The sequence below is a fragment of the Alligator mississippiensis genome, chromosome 3, assembly GCF_030867095.1.
Source record: "Alligator mississippiensis isolate rAllMis1 chromosome 3, rAllMis1, whole genome shotgun sequence".
NCBI classification, from domain to species: Eukaryota; Metazoa; Chordata; order Crocodylia; family Alligatoridae; genus Alligator; species Alligator mississippiensis.
The window spans coordinates 196,394,412-196,413,104 of record NC_081826.1 but is presented as its reverse complement, the minus strand read 5'-3'; the positions used below and the strand labels follow the sequence as shown (position 1 = coordinate 196,413,104).

At 47.5% G+C, this 18,693-nt stretch overlaps 1 protein-coding gene across 3 annotated transcripts in view; it reads left to right on the top strand.

Moving 5' to 3' along the window:
- LOC109280815 (uncharacterized) overlaps positions 1-18,693 on the top strand; it is a 163,203-nt gene that overhangs the window by 119,831 nt on the left and 24,679 nt on the right. For all 3 annotated transcript variants that reach the window (XM_059724795.1, XM_059724794.1, XM_019478161.2), the window contains 2 exons: positions 7,456-7,536; positions 16,733-16,855. In XM_059724795.1, coding sequence (XP_059580778.1) covers positions 7,456-7,536; positions 16,733-16,855 — 204 coding nt within the window. The remainder of the gene's footprint in view (positions 1-7,455; positions 7,537-16,732; positions 16,856-18,693) is intronic.

The following is an 18,693-nucleotide window of genomic DNA, read 5'->3' as shown; positions in this document are numbered from 1 at the left end:
GCGCTATCTGCGGCTCCTAACCTCCCCAATACCGCAGCCCAAGCCTTGCAGATGGAATATCTGTTATATATCGGCCTTTTCCCCAATCTGGCCCCTCTTTGGGCCTTCTCAAGTGTCGTCGCCCTCTCTCGGGGCCTTCTCTGTGCTGTCGCCCTCTCTCAGGGCCTTCTTAAGTGCTGCCCCCTCTCCGGGGCTCACCACACCCACACTAGGGCCTCTCAGTAACGCCCCCTCTCTGGGGCTCGCCACGTCCACGCTAGGGCTTCTCGAAAGTGCCCCTCTCTAAGGCTGGGGTCTATACACCCTGTATGCTGTGCCCTCCTGGGCACCGGGATCCTCACACTCCGCTGTGGGTTCCCCCTGAGGCCTCCCTCCAACCCCTTATAGCCTCACCCAAACCACTGGTTTAAACAACAACAAAACACAAGCCCCTGGGCTGTAACATAAATTGAAGCCACCTGGCTAAAACAACATTGCTCAAGCCTCTGAGAGCTGCCATAAGCTGTCGCTGCGGTCAAGCTTCTCCTCACCTCCTGCCTTAGGGAGCTCCTGCCTCTCTGGCTGCTGGCAGCAAACTGCCTCTGGTCTCAGCTCCTGGGCTTTATAATGGCCAGGCCCTGCCCCCTCTGGTCAGCTGACCTTCCCTGGTTGCCCCGGCAACCCACAGCTGGGCTCCTTAGTCACTGCTAGGGCTCCTTCCCTAGGAGTTTTCCCCTCTTCAGGCACAGGGCACCTGAGTGCTCTGTGACAAAGCCATATCTGCTTTTTAAATACCTTTTATTGAACAGATTTTGCAGTTGGTAGGCATCTTAGAGGAGTTTTGAAGCGCAAAACACCTTTTCTTAGGTCTAACAGTCCTTATCCTCAAGGGAAGCCTACCTATGTACACTGAGGGCTAATTAGACCTCCAATTGTTCAGAATTTGAACTAAATTCTGATTTCCATTGAGTTAATAAATGTAATATTAATATTCCAAGCTGTTGCTGTCCTGATGGTCCAGGCAATATGTAAGAAACAAGATATCTTCAGTGATATTCTACAACCTCTCTAACTAAACTGTTCCAGGATAGTAACGCACTGGAACAGGTTGTCCAGAGAGGTTGTGGAATCTCTATTCTTGGAGGTTTTTAAGACCTGGCTAGATAAAGCCTTGGCTGCTATGATCTAGTTGGGGTTTTCATAGATTTAATAAATGTTACGGCTGGAAGGGACCTTGTGAGACAATTGGGTCCAGCCCCCTGCCCAAAGGACAGGAAGTCATCTGGGGTCAGATCACCCCAGGAAGGTAAGCATCCAAATGTTTCTTGAATGTATCCAGAGTAGGTGCTTGCACCACTTCTGCAGGGAATCTATTTCAAACTCTAGAGACTTATGCGGTAAAGAAGTTTTTCATTCTGTCCAGTCTAAAACGATCTTCCAGCAATTTGTGACCATTAGACCTTGTCTTCCTTTAGGTTGCCCTTGTGAACATATGTTCTCCCAGTTTCAGATGCACAGCCCTTATATACTTATAGTTTGCCACCAAGTCACCACTGAGCCTCCTCTTCTCCAGGCTGAAAAGTCCCATGTCTCTCAGCCTCTCCTCATAAGGCCTCTTGACTTCTAAGCAGTGCATGGCTCCCCTTGGACCCTCTCAAGCTTCTCCACATCCTTTCTAAAGTGTGGAGCCCAGAATTGGATGCAGTATTCCAGCTGCAGCCTCAACAAGGCCGAGTAAAGTGGGAGGATGACTTGTTGGGTCTTGCTTGAGATGGATTGGTAGATGCAAGCTAGAGTTTTATTTGCTTTGCCAGCTATGGCATAATACTGGTGGCTCCTGTTCATCTTGTGATCAATCATGACCCCCACCAGGTCTCCATTATCCCTATGAGATCATATCTATTTTCACTTAGCAGAAGGGCCAGTTCCTCCTGTTTGTTCCCTGTGCTCTTACAGGAGTCCCATCCTTGGGCTAGGGTTGGAGTAAGTTCCCTTGTGTTACCTGACCTGCTGATTCTGTGGTTGTCACTTCCTGGGCTTGCACTGGTGATTGTCCACCCATCCCCTGGTGATCTTAGTTTAGGATGGTCCTGCTTTGATGGTTAGATAAACTTTTGACAAAGACTGTTAGACTTGAGGAAAGGCTTTTTGTGCCTGAAACATTACCTGTAGGGGTCTACCCAACTCCAGAAGGAAGCTGAACAATTTCATGGGAAGATCATGGAGCCAGCTAACTGCCATTCTTGAGGGCTTATCATGGTCACCCCTCATGCCTCTGATTGGCTAAGAGGCCCTGGTGGCCCTGCCCCCACTGCTGATTGATGGAGCGGGCTATCTGCCGTATGTCCCCACTCCTTACCACTGATTGGTGTATAGGGGTTGGGCCGCATGAGTGGCAGCCCTCTCAGCCAATTGGTTGTGAGGGGGATAGGGGGGAAGCCATCTTGCCTGCTCACCTTCATGCCAACAGCCTCCTTTCACCCTTCCCCTGGGAAAGCTGTATGGCTGGGAGAACTGCTGACTCTGACTGTATTTCATTTTTAGTAAGGTGTTTTTTTCCCATACATTTCATGGAGATTACCCAATCTCATGATTTCCATGAAATCCATGCAGTCATCATTTGAATAGGTCCCTAGTTATCTGACATGCCTCTAAATGTAGAGTTGCATATTCCCTGCACTATCATAGCTACAACAACATTATAACACCACTATGTGAATTAGCTCAAAAGAGATCAGGATTTAATTCAAATGCTGAATAACAAGAGATCTGTCTGTCATTCATTATTGGACTGGTAATAACACTTCAATATTGATCTTTTCTCAATACTGCCGTTATTTCTATTTTCCATAGTATTTAATGGTTGGTCTAGAAGTCTTTATTTCTAGCCACAGGGCCATAGAGACAAGTAAAACTAAGAACCATCTAAATCATTGTAATCCTCAGAACCATTTCATTCTAATTTGAGTGTTTGTCTGGGACTGAAGCAGACCTTCATTTTCTGAAACAGCTCACTATTTTTCTAGAATTTCCATTCTAGTGAGACTAAATGGAGAAATAGAGTGAAGACAATATTTAAGAAGGCTCCAAATGTTTAGAACGTGTGATTTATGTCAGTCCTGCTCATTATTAACAGTTTGCTTGCTAGATTTCCACATAAGTCAAGTATGATATGAAATTTGACATGATTCCTAAGAGACCAGGAGTCAAAAGGAAAAAAACAACAACAACAACAAAAAACTAGGCAAGAAGGACTGAAATGGGAGAACATCAGTGGAAATTTCCTTTTGTGACTGTTCTTATTGACATGGTAACATAATGTTTGTGTGGTGAGTAAGCATGAGCAACTGAGGATTCTGATGCAATTCCAGACTTAAACCACTCATTATTTTGCAGCAAAAAAAGCTCACTTCATATTTGGCTATATATCTGCTACTGATTAGTCCTGACAAATGCTTGAGGTGAACTCTGAGCCCAAATCTATTTTGAGGAATTTCATATTTGTTTACAATGGGCTCAAGATAGAAAATTTGCAATCTCTCAGAACAGGCTAGGGTGATTTTCTGCACTTACCAAGGTCCAGTAAAATGGACTACTAAGCAGGGCCCCAAAAAATTATCTACCACTATCCACCCACTTTTCTCATTTACTCCAAGTAACTGCTATTACAGTAATCTTTCCTTCTCTTTGAGCATGCCTAAACTTGCAGATGGTTACTGCGCAGTAATTTGCTGTACTTATGAGTAGATTTGCTACTGGTATTTTCTTCACAAATATTGTCTTCACTCTATTTCCATTTGCTACTTGTAGCAATTTTTACTCATGATTAGTTACTGCACAGTAATGCACACGTAGATACTGACCAGGAGCAAACTTGCTCCTGATCAGCCCCACCACTAGGGGGCCACCCTCAGCTCTGCCCCAGGGATTCAAGGCTTGGAGATCTTTCAGCCCCAAGGCTGGGGTGCCTCTTTGCCTGCCCCAGTCCCTGGCCCTTAAAAGCTTGCAAGGATGCTGGGGTCCTGGGCCACCTGCAGTCAACCATGGGCCATTGTGTATCCCTGCAGAAGTCTACGCAGGCCCCGACACCGATCCCTGGCATCATGGCACCACATGACTGCCAGACCTGCACCATCATGATGTGCTGGGTGCTGCAGGCACCTACTAGGCCTGGCAGCAGCCTGGGACCCCTACTGCCAGTCTCTGGCCATCAGATCCCACTCCAGCTAGCCCCAGGCCACCTGAAGCAGCCTGTCTGGACCCTGCCATTGCTGCCCAGAACACCATCACTGCATGCCTGCCTGTCTGTGATATGCCCCTGTGTTAGGTACTGCAGGCACCAGCACCAGGACTGCCATGCAGAGGCCCAGTGAGCCATCAAAGGAGCCAAGCCAGCTTCCTCCCCAATGCCATATGCTGCCTTCTAGGGCACCTGCTGGTTCCAGGGGGAGACTGTGACCTCATTGTGTTATGGGATGAGGTGGAGGACTTCACCCAGTTTGCGCAGAGCAGGCTCTCCAACATGCACATTTATGAGGGGCTGTCAGGCCACTAGGCATAACTGGTCAACATGACAGTGCTGCATAAAGGTCAAGGCACTGTGGACACAGTGGGTCACAGTCACCAACCACAACCACCAGTCAGGAGCTATCCACAATTCCATGCTCTTTATGCAGCAGCTGGATGACATCTTCACACCTCAAGACCCTGGCCTGAACCATGCCATTTACTCAAGCATGGACAGTCTATCTGAACCTCTGCTACAGCCTGGCACCTATGGTGTTGCATCACTGCTGGAGGGCCCTTCAGCCTGCCCAGCCATCTTTAGGGAGGAGGAGGGACATAGCCTCTCTGGAAAGTAGGGGGAAGGGGAGATGGGTTCTGTTGTTGGGGAGAAAGGGGGAAGGGGGAGGGTTCTGTGGAGGGGAATAAACTGCTTTTCTGAGAAATGTCCATCATGACTGTGGTGCTGGGGATGCACGGTGAAGCAGGGGTCACAATGGCTGTCCAGGTGGGCTACAACAGGGAATGCAGGAGGATGTGATCAGCCAGCACCTATTGCACCCTGGCCCCCACTGGCAGGTGTGCAGCTCACTTGGGTCCTTGGTGGGAGGGGCCTGCCTCTGTGACTGCCACTGAAGCTGGTGCTTCTGGTGCCAGGCATCCTCCTCCTGCTGCGCCTCCTCCACTCAGGCCTCATGAACCAGCTCTCCCTGGGCCTTCCAGATCTTATGCAATATTTAGGCTGCAACAAAGACCCCGGGGGATGTTGGCCATGGTGACCTTGAGGGAGATGGTGAAGGTACACCAGTGTTCATTGAGGTGGCCGAAGGTGAACTCTACCAGGACATGGGTCCAGCCTGGGTACCAGTTGAATTGGGCCTGGTGGGGGTTCAGCTGGCAAATGTAGGACCACATGAGCCAGGGGAGGAGTGGGTAGGCAGGGTCCCTGGTGAGGAGAGATGAGACCACCACCATACCCAGCTGGAGGTCCAGCATGCCTGGCATGAATTCCCCACTCTTCACAAGGGCTGACAGGGAAGAGTTGCAGAAGATGTGGGTGTCATGAGCTCCGCCTGCCCCACCAGCACTCACATTCATGAAAGTGCTGCAGTGGTTGACAGGCCTGGGGCATGATAGAGTAGAAGCCCTTCTGGCTGTAGTAGTGGTGGTTGCTACAGGGCAGGCAGGTGATGAGGATGTAATTTCCATTCAGGACCCTGATACACTGGGGGAAGCCCAGGGCATGGAACACAATACTACTTCCAGGGGGTCATGCATGTGGAGCACAGTGTGCCCCAGCACATCCTGGAGGATGCTGCACACCTCCAGGATGACCTCCCTGGTGGTTGCCTTGCCCACAACAAAGAGGTGGCCAACATGGTGGAGGCTAGCAGGCATGACCAGCTTGAGCAGGACACTGGCCAGTGGGATGTCGATGGGGAGAGGCCACCATGTGGTAGTGTCCTGCTGCTCCACGTGTGGGCGTTGTTGCATGAGGCAGTCCTGGAAAGTGGCCTGGGCCATGTGGAACAACTCGAGCCATTGCTCATTTTTCCAGGTGGCCTGGATGATATGCAGCCACCAGACCTGGCTGGCCAGGTGGGCCCAGAGGCAGCAGGGCTGGAGGCCCAGAAGGGCATGGATGGCCCTGGTGGTGGCATCCAGGAGCACATTGTTGGCATCCCTGCCAGGGTCCAGGCTGCAGCAGCATGGTGGCAAGGGGCCTGGGATGCCATGGGGAGGACACTCAATACCCTAGTCTTCACTAATGAATAGTACTGGATCTCTCATAGTCCACAGTCACCCAAGAACAAGATGTCAGGGAGCCCTATGAGGAGCCTGCCTTGGAAAACTCACCCTACTGACCTTCAATCAGCTGACTGGCAGTAGGGGAGCATTGTTCCACAGGAGTAACCCTCACAGAGTCCCAGAAGAGTTGCTGTCAAAGGTGTGGGTACCTCCCCCCGTACTCCTTTAGGTTGACCTGGAAAGACAGTGAAGAGGAAGGGGGGTGTATTCTCCTGTTGCAGTAATCCTACCAATCAACTGACTGATGGATAGGGCGAAGCATTTTCCTGCAGCTGGAAGCCTCCCAGGATTCCCACTCCATGCACTTCTCCAAGCTGACCACAAGCTATCCTCCTATGGAGAGAACTGGGAGGGTTCCCACCATGGGGAATGCCCCTCCCCCCACCACCTATCCCACCAATCAGCTGACTGGCAGGACAGGCGACCATTCTCATAGGTCTGTAACCAGCAGCCAACTGCCTATTGACAGCCTGCCTCCTCCCACAGCATGGGGAGAACAGGCTGTCAATCAACAGGTAATGGTGACCCAAGGGCATCCCTCTAGTACCCTCTGCCTATATAGCTCATTTGGGTAGAAATTCTTAGTGCTAAAACTGAACACCTATCCATGGCCTTAGATTTGTTCTCCAGTTGCACATTTGAAAAAAAATAACGTGGAAAAAATAGTGTTTACCCCAAATGCAATGGAAACAAAGTTGTAAAAGTAAAAAGACTAAAGGTGCATAAGGGATATTGTTGTCAAAACGTTTTAATACTGTTATGTTAATTATAGCAATAATTCCAATTAGCATTAATACTCATCACTTAACCCCTGGAGTCATGTCATTTGAACCCAAGGAGGAGTTGATTCATATCACTGCAGTAGAAAGGAAGATCCAGAGGTACAGGTCCTAGAACAGAAATTTACCGCTTTGGAGTGAATCAATCTTATAATTTCAATAAATATTATAAACAACCATTTTCAAAACCAAGGACATTGGTCTTGCTACTTGCCTGAGTGTGGTTATTTGTTTGTAAGCATTTGTGTAAGATCAAACTCGCCCTGTACCAAATCTTTAATTAGTATTCACGAGAATACACATTACTCTCATTTGGTAGTGCATCTAGATTTGCAGCCAGTTAATAGGGCATTGAGTTGATTATTTCCTTTTGCCTCTTTCACAGATTGTAAAAGACATGCAGCAAATGAAAATCAGACACATGAATATAATCAATGAGTTGGACTGCATAAGAAAAGAAAAACAGGTAATTCTCATGTAAGATTAGCATAAATATACAGTTATACTGTTAATTGTGTTTACTATCTATGTGCACCAAGGACCAAATTCTGGCTCATTTACATACAAACTAGCTACCTTCCCTGGTACATTGAAGCCTGTGCTTAGTTCTTATCATCACTGATTACATTCCTTGATTTGCCATATTTACTTTCTTTGTTCTTATTTGACTATTAAGTGTAGTGAGCACTCAGCATATTTCTAAACTTAGTTGTTAGTAATTTTCTTGCTTTAGGGCCTTGTTATACATTAAACTGTGAACACAAATGTTGATCATTGTTAGCACTCGCTGGAGTTTGGAGCAGTCACACATTCAGGTCAGCAGAGGCTGGGAGGACTGAAATATAAAGATCCCTACTCTTTCTCCATTTGGGATTGCCTCCAGTCTCCTGGGGATCCCCTAGTCACTGTCCCCACCCTCAGGTCTTCCTCCTGTCCTGTGGCTGCCAACACTGCCTGTCCCAGTAGAGCAGGAAAAGTTAACCTGCCTGCCTAGCCACTGCTACTGCTGCTGGACTGATGCTCTTCTCTGGGCTGACCCAGTCCAGAGAGCAGCAGCAGTGACAGCCTGGGTAGGCAGGTTAACCCTTCCCTGTCTGCTCCCCCACAAGAGACAGCACAGGCAGCCACAAGTAAGCAGGGGAGCAGGGCCAGGGGTGTGGGGGGAGTGAGCAGGGATCTGAGGTGCTAGAGAGGCTGCAGGGGTGTGGAGGCAATCTCGATCAGTTGGGGAGAGTGAGGTCTAGTTAGGTGTTAATGTGTGGACAATCCAGGTGTTAAGAATACCAGAAGCCACCGAAATTACTCTGTAACAAGGCCCTCAGACTTTCCCTGTAGCTGGCAGCTCCCTCTAGTGGTTGACTTCATGGATAAAATGCAAGCAACAAGGGTTTTGTTTGGTAATACCTTCTGTTGGACAAACTCTATGTCTGGAATAGACTGTAGGCATTTTTTGTGTGTGTGTGTGTGTGTACAATGTGCCCTTCCTCATGTCTGGAAAGAAAGAGATACAATTGAAGTCAAATGTCAGATACAATAATGGTTTCTGTTGAAGTTCATATCTAAAAGAAAAGAGTGGACAAGGGCTATAAACTAAAGGCAAAGGCAAGTTATCAGAAGTAGCCTCAAAGCAAGAAACTACCAATTATCAAAAGTAGCATCAAAGCAAGAGAAGAAGACCACGAATGGGGAATGTACTAATAGATGGCAACTTGGGCAACAGTGACCATGAGGTGAATGAGTTAAGGATCCTGAGGAAAGGAAGGATGGAGAGCAGCAAAGTAAGGATCCTGGACTTCAGTAAAACAGACTCTGACTCACTCAGATAACTAATGGGCAGGATCCCCTGGGAGGGCAGTCTGAGGGAGAGAGGACAGCTGATTGCACTTTAAAGAAACTTTACTGAGGGCACAGGAACAAACCACCCCAGTCCACAGAAAGATTAGAAAGTATGGTAGAAGTGCAGCTCTGCTTAGGAGAGAACTCTTCAGTGAGCTAAAATACAGAGAAAAAGCTTACAAGAAATGGAAACTTGGACAAACAACTGGGGAAGAGAATAAGAGTACTGCTTGGGCATTCAAAAATTAAATCAGTGTCAAAGTGCAATTGGAGTTGCACAAGGGATGTGAAGGGTAACAAGAAGGGTTTCTGCAAGTATATCAGCAACAAGAGGAAGGTTAGGGAAAGTGTGCTTTCTTTACTGAATGGGGGAGGCAACCTAGTGACAGATAATGTGGGAAAGGCTGCAGTACTCAATGCTTTTTTTACCTCAGTTTTCACAGGCATGGGCAGAACCCAGACTACTGCATTGGCAGCACGGTTTGGGAAAGAGGTGAACAGGCAACAGTGGTGAAAGAACAGGTTAAGGACTATTTAGAAAAGCTGGATGTGTACAGTTTCATGGGGCCACATGCAAAGGCCATTATCGTTGAAAAATTCTGGCAATTGGGAGAGGTCCTGGATGACTGGGAAAGAGAAAATACAGTGCTGATCTTTAAGAAAGACAAGAAGGGAACTACAGACCTGCCATCCTTATTGCAGTCCCTAGAAAACTCATCCAAAAGTTCTGAAGGAATCTATTTCTAAGCACTTGGAGGATAAGAAGGTGATTAGGAACAGTCAGCATGTATTCACCAAAGGCAAGTCAGGCATGACCAACTTGATTGCCTTGATCTGTGAATGTAGGGAGACCAGTGGATGTGATATACCTTGATTTTAACAAGGCTTTTGATATGGTCTCCTACAACATTCTCACAAACAAGCTAAGGAAGCATGGGCTGGATGATTGGACTGTAAGGTGGATAGAATGCTGCCTGGAGCATTGGGCTCTGAGGGTACTAGTCAATGGCTCAATGTCTAGTCTCGTCTGAGGGGGAGAGGAATTCAGGAGACCTATACTCTATAGAAGCTTTACTGAGAGTGCAGGAACAAACCATCTTGACTTGCAAGTATGGGAGAAAACCAGCTTGGCTTAACAGGAAACTCTTCAGTAAGCTAAATCACAAAAAGGAAGCTTTTAAGAAGTGGAAACTTGAACAAACAAGTAGGGAGGAGTATATAAGTATTGCTTGGACATGCAGGGATGAAGTCAGGAAGACCAAAGTGCAATTGGAGTTGCAGCTAGTAAGGGACATGAAGGGTTTCTAAAAGTATGTCATCAACAACAGGAAGATGAGAGAAGGTGAGCGGCCAACTGTGGTGAAAGAACAGGTTAGGGACTATTTAGAAAAGCTGAACATATACAAGTCCATTGGGCCAGACAGGATGCACTCAAGGGCCATAAGATAATTTGCTGATGTGATTGTAGAGCCACTGGCCATTATCTTTGAAAACTCATCGTTATCGGGAGAGGTCCTGGACTACTGGGAAAGTACAAATATAGTGCTTAGCTTTAAGAAAGGGAAAAAGGAGGATCCACTCAGCCTCACCTCAGTCACTGGAAAAATCATGGAGCAGATCCTCAAAGAATCCATTTCTAAGCACTTGGAGGAGAAAAAGGTGATTAGGAACAGTCAGCATGGATTCACCAAGGACAAGTCATGCCTGACCAACTAGATTGCCTTCTATGATGAGATGACTGGCTTTGTAGATGTGGGGAGATAAATGATATATCTTGACTTTAGCAAGGCTTTTGATATAGTCCCCCCTAACATTCTCACAAGTAATTTAAGGAAGTATGGGTTGGATGAATAGACTGTAAGGTGGATAGAAAAAAAGTGGCTGCATAGTCATTCTGAAAGGGCTTGATGTCTAGTTGGCAGCTGGTATCTAGTGAGTACCCTAGCGGGTCGGTTCTGGGGCCAGCACCGTCAGTAAGTTTGCAGGTGACACCAAGCTGGAGGGAGTAGCAGATGCACTGAAGTATATGGCTAGGATTCAGAATTACCTACACATATTGGAGGATTGGGCCAAAATAAATCTCATGAGTTTCAACAAGGACAAATGCAAAGTCCTGGACTTAGGATGTAACAATCCCATGCACCTGTACAGGCTGGGGGCTGACTGGCTGGGCAGCAGCTCTGCAAAACAAGACCTGGGGGTTATAGCAGACAATAAGCTGAACATGAGCCAGCAGGGTGCCCTTGTTGCCAAGAAGGCTAAGGACATACTGGGTTGCATTGTGTTGCCAGGAGGTCCAGGGAAGTAATTATTCCCCTCTATTCAGCACTGGTGAGGCCACATCTGGAGTACTGTGTTCAGTTTTGGGTCACCCACAACAGACAGGATGTAGACAAATTGGAGAGAGTCCAGCACAGGGCAACAACAATGGTTCGAGGGCTGGGACACATGATTTATGTATGAGGAGAGGCTGATGGAACTGGGCATATTTAGTCTAGAGAAAAGAAGACTGAGAGGCATAATAGCTGCCTTCAATGATCTGAAGGGAGGTTTGTGTGCCCACCTCTGTTCTATTAAGCACTCCCTTGCTGCCCAGGCCCGCACTAGTGATCTTCTAGGGCCAAGGCCTGGGGTGGGCTCCCAAAGGTTACCTTGGCTGATGTTCGGGGTTCCCCTTATCTCTCCTGCCACGACTTTGATTGTAACTTCACTGGAAGGGGTCTCCCTTGGGGTAGCCTTCAGGGCCACCACGCCGTGTGGTAGGCACTCACGGAGCTCTGACCTCCCCTACACCCCGGCCATTCTCCATCTTTTTATCGTTGATCTCTTGGCCCTCACGCACCTCTGGATCTCCTCAGGCTGTACCCTGAACTCTCCTGGCCATCCGGCCATGAGCAGCCAGCGGCCTGGGGTCTCAGCCCAAAATACACAGGCCCCAAGGCCCTTTGCCCTTGCCTCGTCTATTTCTGCTCAACCCCCTATTTTACCCACACCGTGACTGTTGTGCACTCCGACCACCGTGATTGTTATAGTAAAGTGGGTCCCAGCGGGCCCGGAGTTCCCCTGACCCTAATGGCTAGTTTCCCACTTGGGGCTCCTTCCTACAGCTGCTTTTCAACTACTCTCCCTATCGAGTGGCCAGCTGGCTAGCCAGTCGACTTCCCAGCCAACCTCTCTGCTGGTGTCTTCGCCGGCTCTGCTGTTGGTTTCCCAGCTGGGGTCTTCACCGGCTCTGCTGCCGTCTTGCCTGCTTGAGCCCTCACTGGCTCCGCTACCGGCTTGCGTGCTTGAGCCCTTGCCGGTCCTGCTGCCGGCTTCCTCGCCGGTCCTGCTGCCGGCTCTCATGCCAGTCCAGCTGCCGGGTCCCTCACCGGTTCTACTGCTGGCTTCCTCGCCGGTTCTGCTGCTGGCTGTCATGCCAGTCCTGCTGCCGGCTTCCTCACCGGCTTTGCTGCCAGCTCTCATGCTGGCTCGGCTACTGGTTCTTTCACCGGCTTCCCTACAGGCTCTGCTGTTGACTCCGCCGCCTGCGCCTCTGCAGGCTCTGCCCCTGCTGTCCCGCACTGCGCCTCTCGGGGTGTGGGCTTCCCCGTCGAGCATCCGCTCACCAGCCCCCCTGCTGCGTCCTCGGGGCAGTCTTTTATCTCCGCCGGGCGGCATCTCCCGCTGACGTCACCTTGCTCCAGCTGGATATAGGTGCGGCTAACAAACCACGTGGGTGGTTTTACCGCGCACCTTTCCCCACACCTTTCGGCCCCTGCAGGAGGTAAGTGAGGCTTTCTTTTGTTTTTGGCCTGGGGTCCTCCAGTCACCCCAGCTCCCCTGGGACAGTTTGAAAGAGGATGGCAGTAGACTATTCTCAGTTGTGGCAGATGACAGAATAAGGAGCAATTGGCTCAAGTTGCAGCAAGTGAAGTTTACATTAGATATTAGGAAGAATTTTCTCATGAGGAGGGTAGTAAAACACTGGAACAGGTTACCCAGAGAGGTGGTAGACTCTCCATCCTTGAATATTTTTAAGACCTGGCTAGATAAATCTTTGCTTTGGATGATCTCTTTGGGGATGGTCCTGCTCTGAGTAGGAGGTTGGACTAAATTACCTCCTGATGTCCCTTCCAACCCTAATTTTCTATGATTCTATTATTCTATGAAATATTAAAGGCCCTCCACTCAGTTCTGCAATCTCAGGACAGCAAACAGCTCTGCACACCCGCTTTTTGTTGTCCTTTTGCTTTCACTTATTCCACCCCCTATACTACTGGTTTGTAACTCAGCTTGTTATGGAGCTTTGCTTCATTCATCTATTACTGAGCATTGTCCTCTACAATATCCACCTGCTCTGGACTGCAGAACTCCCATGCATGATCTCCCAGAGATCTTTAAATGGGAGCCTCCTGAGCTTCACTGCATAGTCCAGTCATTGATACTCCTAAATCATTTCTAAATAATACTTATCAAAAGACTTCTTGAAAATCTCCAGTGAAAGAGATCCCACAACCTCACTAGAAAGTCTGCTATCATGTCATCTCTCAATTGTCTTTTCTGAAAGTTAAACGTATTTCTTTCTATCTTTCCTAATATGGCTTGCCTTCCAAGCCTTTTATAATTTTTGCAGCCTGCCCCTGTACTCTCTCTAATTTTTTCACACTCTTTTTATATGTGGAGCCCAAAACTATATACAGTACTCTAGATGAGACCTAACCTAGATGGGTAAAGAGGCACCATCACCTCTTGCATCTTGCACTTAATGATGCAGCTCAAATCTGCATTAGCACTTTTGGAGCTACATCATACTACAGATTCATACTGAGTCTGTGATCCACTGCAACTTCTAGATCCCTCTCCTTAGTACTGCTATTCAGCCAGTTGTCATCCATTTTGCATTTGTGCTCTTAGTTATTATTCCTGTGTTCTAGCATCTTGCGTTTGTCAGCATTGAACTTCATCAAGATCCATTTGAATGGTGCTCCTGTCCTCCAGTGTTTGCACTCCTTCCTAGTTTCATGCCATATGCACATTCACTGAGGAAGCTCTCTATTCTAACATCCAAATCATTAATAATTTTGAACAGAACAATGAACAGCACTAGACCCAGGACCAACCCCTACAGGACTCTTCTAAAAACCTCCTGACATTCAAACAGGGATCTATTTGTAATTACTCTTCACTTGTAGCTATTTATTCAGTTGTCTATCCACCTTATAGTAGTTTTGTCTAGTTCACAATTCTCCAATTTGGTTATGAAAGGGTCACACTGGACTTTGTTAAAAGCTTAATGAAGTTCAGATACATTATGGGCACATCTACATGAGACACTTACTGTGCAGTAGCCTGATAGCACAGTGTAGTAGCGTGCCGGTCAAGTACTGCACAGTACTATTAGGGTACTGCACAGTAAGCATAAAAAAACCCCTGTGCATTGGTGCTATTGTGCAGTAGCACAAGTTACTGAGCATTGAATCAGTATGCTTAGTACTTGGTTAACTAAGTACTAAACTTAATGTGCAGTAACTAGGATGCATTAATGAATATGTAGACATGCCCTATATCTATTGAATTCCCTCCATCAACTGAGATACTTTGTTGAAGGAGAGCAAATTGGTTTGGCATAATTTGTTCTTGACAGATCCAGACTGACTATTCATGAATGGCCTTTCATAGAATCAGAAAATTAGGGTTGGAAGAGACCTCAGCAGGTCATCTGGTACAACCCCTGCTCAAAGCAGGACCATTTCCAGCTAAAACATTCTAGTCAGGTCTTTGTCAAGTCAGGCCCTAAAAACCTTCAAGGATAGATTCCATCAACTCTCTAGGTGACCTGCTCCAGCACTTCACTACCCTCTGAGTGAGAAAGTTTTTTCTAATATCCAACTTAGACTTCCCTTGCTGTAACTTGAGACCATTGCTCCTTGTTCTGTCATCTGCCACCACTGATAACAAGTGGTGCTCTTTCCTCCTACAGATGCTTGCAAATGGACTTCCTTATCATATGTTCCATCACGTACTTGAGTATGAAGTTGGGCCTACCACCTTATACTTCCTTCGTTGCTTTTTTTTATTTATTTATTTTTTTTGCCTTTTTGAAGAGGATCACTATTTTGGCCTTTTTCCAGTCCTCTGATGGCTTACCCATCTCCCATGACTTGCTAAATCTTATTGCCAAGGGCTCTGAGATCCCCTACTGTCAGTTCCTTCACTACTGTGGGATGATGTTCATCAGACTCTGCTGACCTGAATTCATTCAAACTAATTCAGAGTGTCTCTTTCATTATCTCACCCCCCAACAAGTCCTGTTCATTACCTAAAAATCCTTATTAACTGTCTGGTTGCATTTGTTCTTTTTGTGAAGACTGAAGAAAAGTAGTTGTTGAGATTCTTTACCCTCTTTGCATCTTCTGTTACAAGCACTCCTTGGTTATTTAATAGTGGACCCACAGCTTCCTTGGTCTTTCCTTTCTGGAAAACATATTTAAAGAACCCCTTCTTGTCTTCAACTTCCTCTTTCAGATGTAGCTCAATTTTTACCTTTACCTCGTTGTTTTTATTCCTGAAATTTCTTGCAATTTCCTTGGTGACTTGCCCATCCTGTCATTGTCTGTGTATTTTCCTCTTGAGGCATTCTAGAAGTTCATTGTGCAGCCACATTGGTCTTTTACCATTCTTTTTATGTTTCTATCATGTTGGAATAGCTTCTTCTGGAGTTTCCAATGCTGTACCCTTGAGAAGTGTCCAGCCCTCCTTGGCTCTTTATCCTTCAGGCTTTCTTCCAATGGCACCTTACCATGGTGAGTTGTTCACCTCTTATTCTTGTTACCTGCTTCTTCACTGTTCTGCCTTTAACACCTTGTACACTGTCACCAGCCCAGGGAGAGAAAGCCAACCACTACCTAGGTAGATGTCACAGTTCACATTCAAACAAACCTTATTCTATCCCAACAAACAAAAATGTTGGCACCTACACATATTCAAAAGACTTTGTAAACAGTAAAAAGCAAATGAATTAAAGATATGAAGATTGCAAATCTAGACTTGTGAGGGTTCATTGTGTGTAGTAGTATACAATGGCTTTTTTCCTGGATAGGGAACAGAACCTTACCCTGATACTCAAATTAGCACACCTGCACAAACTTTACAATATCTATGCAAGTACAGCCCCATATCTCATTGGCTTTGACAGACAGACCTGAACATGGTGACAAAGTGACGAAGAGCCTATTGCTTTCACTCATTACATCAGCTTCAGAGGAGTAAACTTGCCCTGATTTTAATGTCATTTCTATTCCTTTACACTACTATGATCATCCAAATCATGCCAAGAGATCCTAAAGCCATGGGACTTTTTTTTAGCATTATAATTATTATGTGTACATACTCTAATCTGAATATTTTGTTATTCTTTTTATGTGAAACTGGGTGCAGGCTGAGATATAGTAATATCCTGTAACTTTTGTCTTTGATTTAATTTCTCTCTTGAGTTTCCTAATCAAACTCTATATATTTAAGATAACTTGATCTTAAGTTGCGCTTACAATGAAGCAATCCATTCTTAAAACAAATATGTGCTTCTGAACTGATCAGCAAGTGGGAGAAGGGTTGTGGAGGGAGAGAGAGAGAGAGAGAGAGAGAAAGGAGCGGGGGGAGAGAGAGAAAGTAATAGAAACTATCTAACCAAGAGTGTTTGCTCCACAAGTTTGCTACACAAAGTCTTACAGGAATGAAGAAAATCTTATTGGGGACAAAGAGGGGTGAGAATAAAGTACCAAGATTTTTATATGAAACTGTTTCTTCTCTCTTAGCTTTCCTGATTTCAATTACTCTTTGTATAGGAACAGGCTGTAATTGTTCTGAAGAATCATTACAATGGCAAAATTAAGACCCTGAAAGCCCAGTTGGAAGCCTACCAAGAGCTCGTAGACAAGAGGAATGGGGAATGGCAAGATATGATTAAGGTAATGGAACTAAAGAATTTAACCTGGGAATAAAAATTACAGACTTGCTCATCTGGGAGTTTCTGTGAAGTGCATGCAGTGTCTTAGGCCCCTTGTACACATTACATAGGGTTAGCATACATCTGGGTTTTCCCGGATATGTCCTCTTTTTAGATCCTCTGATCCAGGTCTGGGTGGTTTTTCAAAATACAATCAAATGTCCAGGATTTTGCTCTGCTCCTGGCTTGCAAGGAGCTTCTTGGGGCTCGGGACAGGGCAGTTGGAGGCAGGACACACACACACGTGGCTGGGATGTAGCTAGGAAGGGGATGGGAGTAGCCTGGCAGATGGATGTAGGTAAGTCTGTGGGGGGTTGTGTGTGTGTGTGTGTGTGTGCCTGTGTGTATGTGTGTGGGGGGGTCCAGGACAGGTCAAGAGTATGCCCCGAATGCATGCCCCTTCAGTGGGGGAAGGTGTGGGGGGAAATGGGTGAGGGAGGAGCACCAGGGAACTATGTGGCTGGCCCAGTGGCATTGGGGCCAGTGCCTGTGCTCACAGTGGCAGGGTTGTGGGGAGCAAGGAGCTGCGGTCTGGGAGTGAGGGGCACCGGCAGGACGGGAGGGGCTGTGGCTTCTGAGTGAGGGGCATTGGGTGGAGCAGGGGGGCTGTGGCTTGGGAGTGAGGGGCAACAGAATGGGCAGGGACAGGGCTCTGACGTATCACTCCCGTCCCCCCCAGTCCTATACCCCTCTCCCCCCATATGACAGATGTTCTCTTTTTTGAAACTGGAAATATGGTAACCCTACATTACATATATTACACGAGTGACTGTTGAATTGCACAATAAATTTAGACTGGCCATAAGTCAAAAATAATTATCACACGATTAACTGATTGTCGCAGATCACCCCGGTGCCCCTGCTCCTAGAGAGGAGAAACTGCCAGGGAGCGAGTGAGCGAGCCCTGGCCTGACATAACGAGCCCAGCTGAGGGTTGCCCAGTTAAGAGCGCAGTTGCGGGTTGCCGGAGCAACTAAGGGTAGCCAGCTGCCTGTAGGAGGCAGGGCCTGGCCCTTATAAAGCCCAGGACTGAGGCCAGGCTGGCAGTTCCCTGTCAGCAGCCGGAGAGGCAAGAGTTCCCTCAGCCAAGATATGGGAAGAAGCCTGAGTTGCAAGTATAGCTCATGATAGCCCTGGAGGCTCGAGCCACGATACTAAGTTATGGCCATGCGGCTTGTAGTTATGTTATAGCCTAGAGGCTTGTACTTTGAGCTTATGTTTGGCTCTGTTTATTACACCGGAGGCTTGGGTGAGGCTGTAGGGGTTGGAGGAGGCCTCATAGGGACCCCATAGGGGTGGGGTGCCCCGGCGCCAGTGAGGGTGCGGTCTAGCGCCAGGAGGGCGTATCATTCTTATAGCGCCAGTGAAGGCGCAGTTTACGCACCAGTGCAGGAGCAACTGGCAGCAAGGAGCACAACCAGTGGGTTGCGGGTGCAACCAGTGGGTTGCAGATGGGGGACATAGACCCCGGGTTGTGTGTGGGGTACGTAGACCCCAGTCCCAGAGAGAGGGGCGATTTTATCAGGGAGCCCAGCGTGGGCATGGCAAGCCCCAAAGAGGAGGAGCTCCATATTGGATTACTGAGAAGCCCAAGGTGGGCACGGTGAGCCCCAAAGAAGGGGAGCTCCATAGTGGACTATTGAGAAGCCCAAGGTGGGCGCGGCGAGCCCCGAAGAGGGGGAGCACCGTATTAGGAAGCCCAGGACGGGCGCAGCAGACGCCAGCAAGGGCATCACTTGTGCGGGGTGCATAGACCCCAGCCCCAGGGAGGGATGATTACTGAGGAGCCCTAGAGCGGGG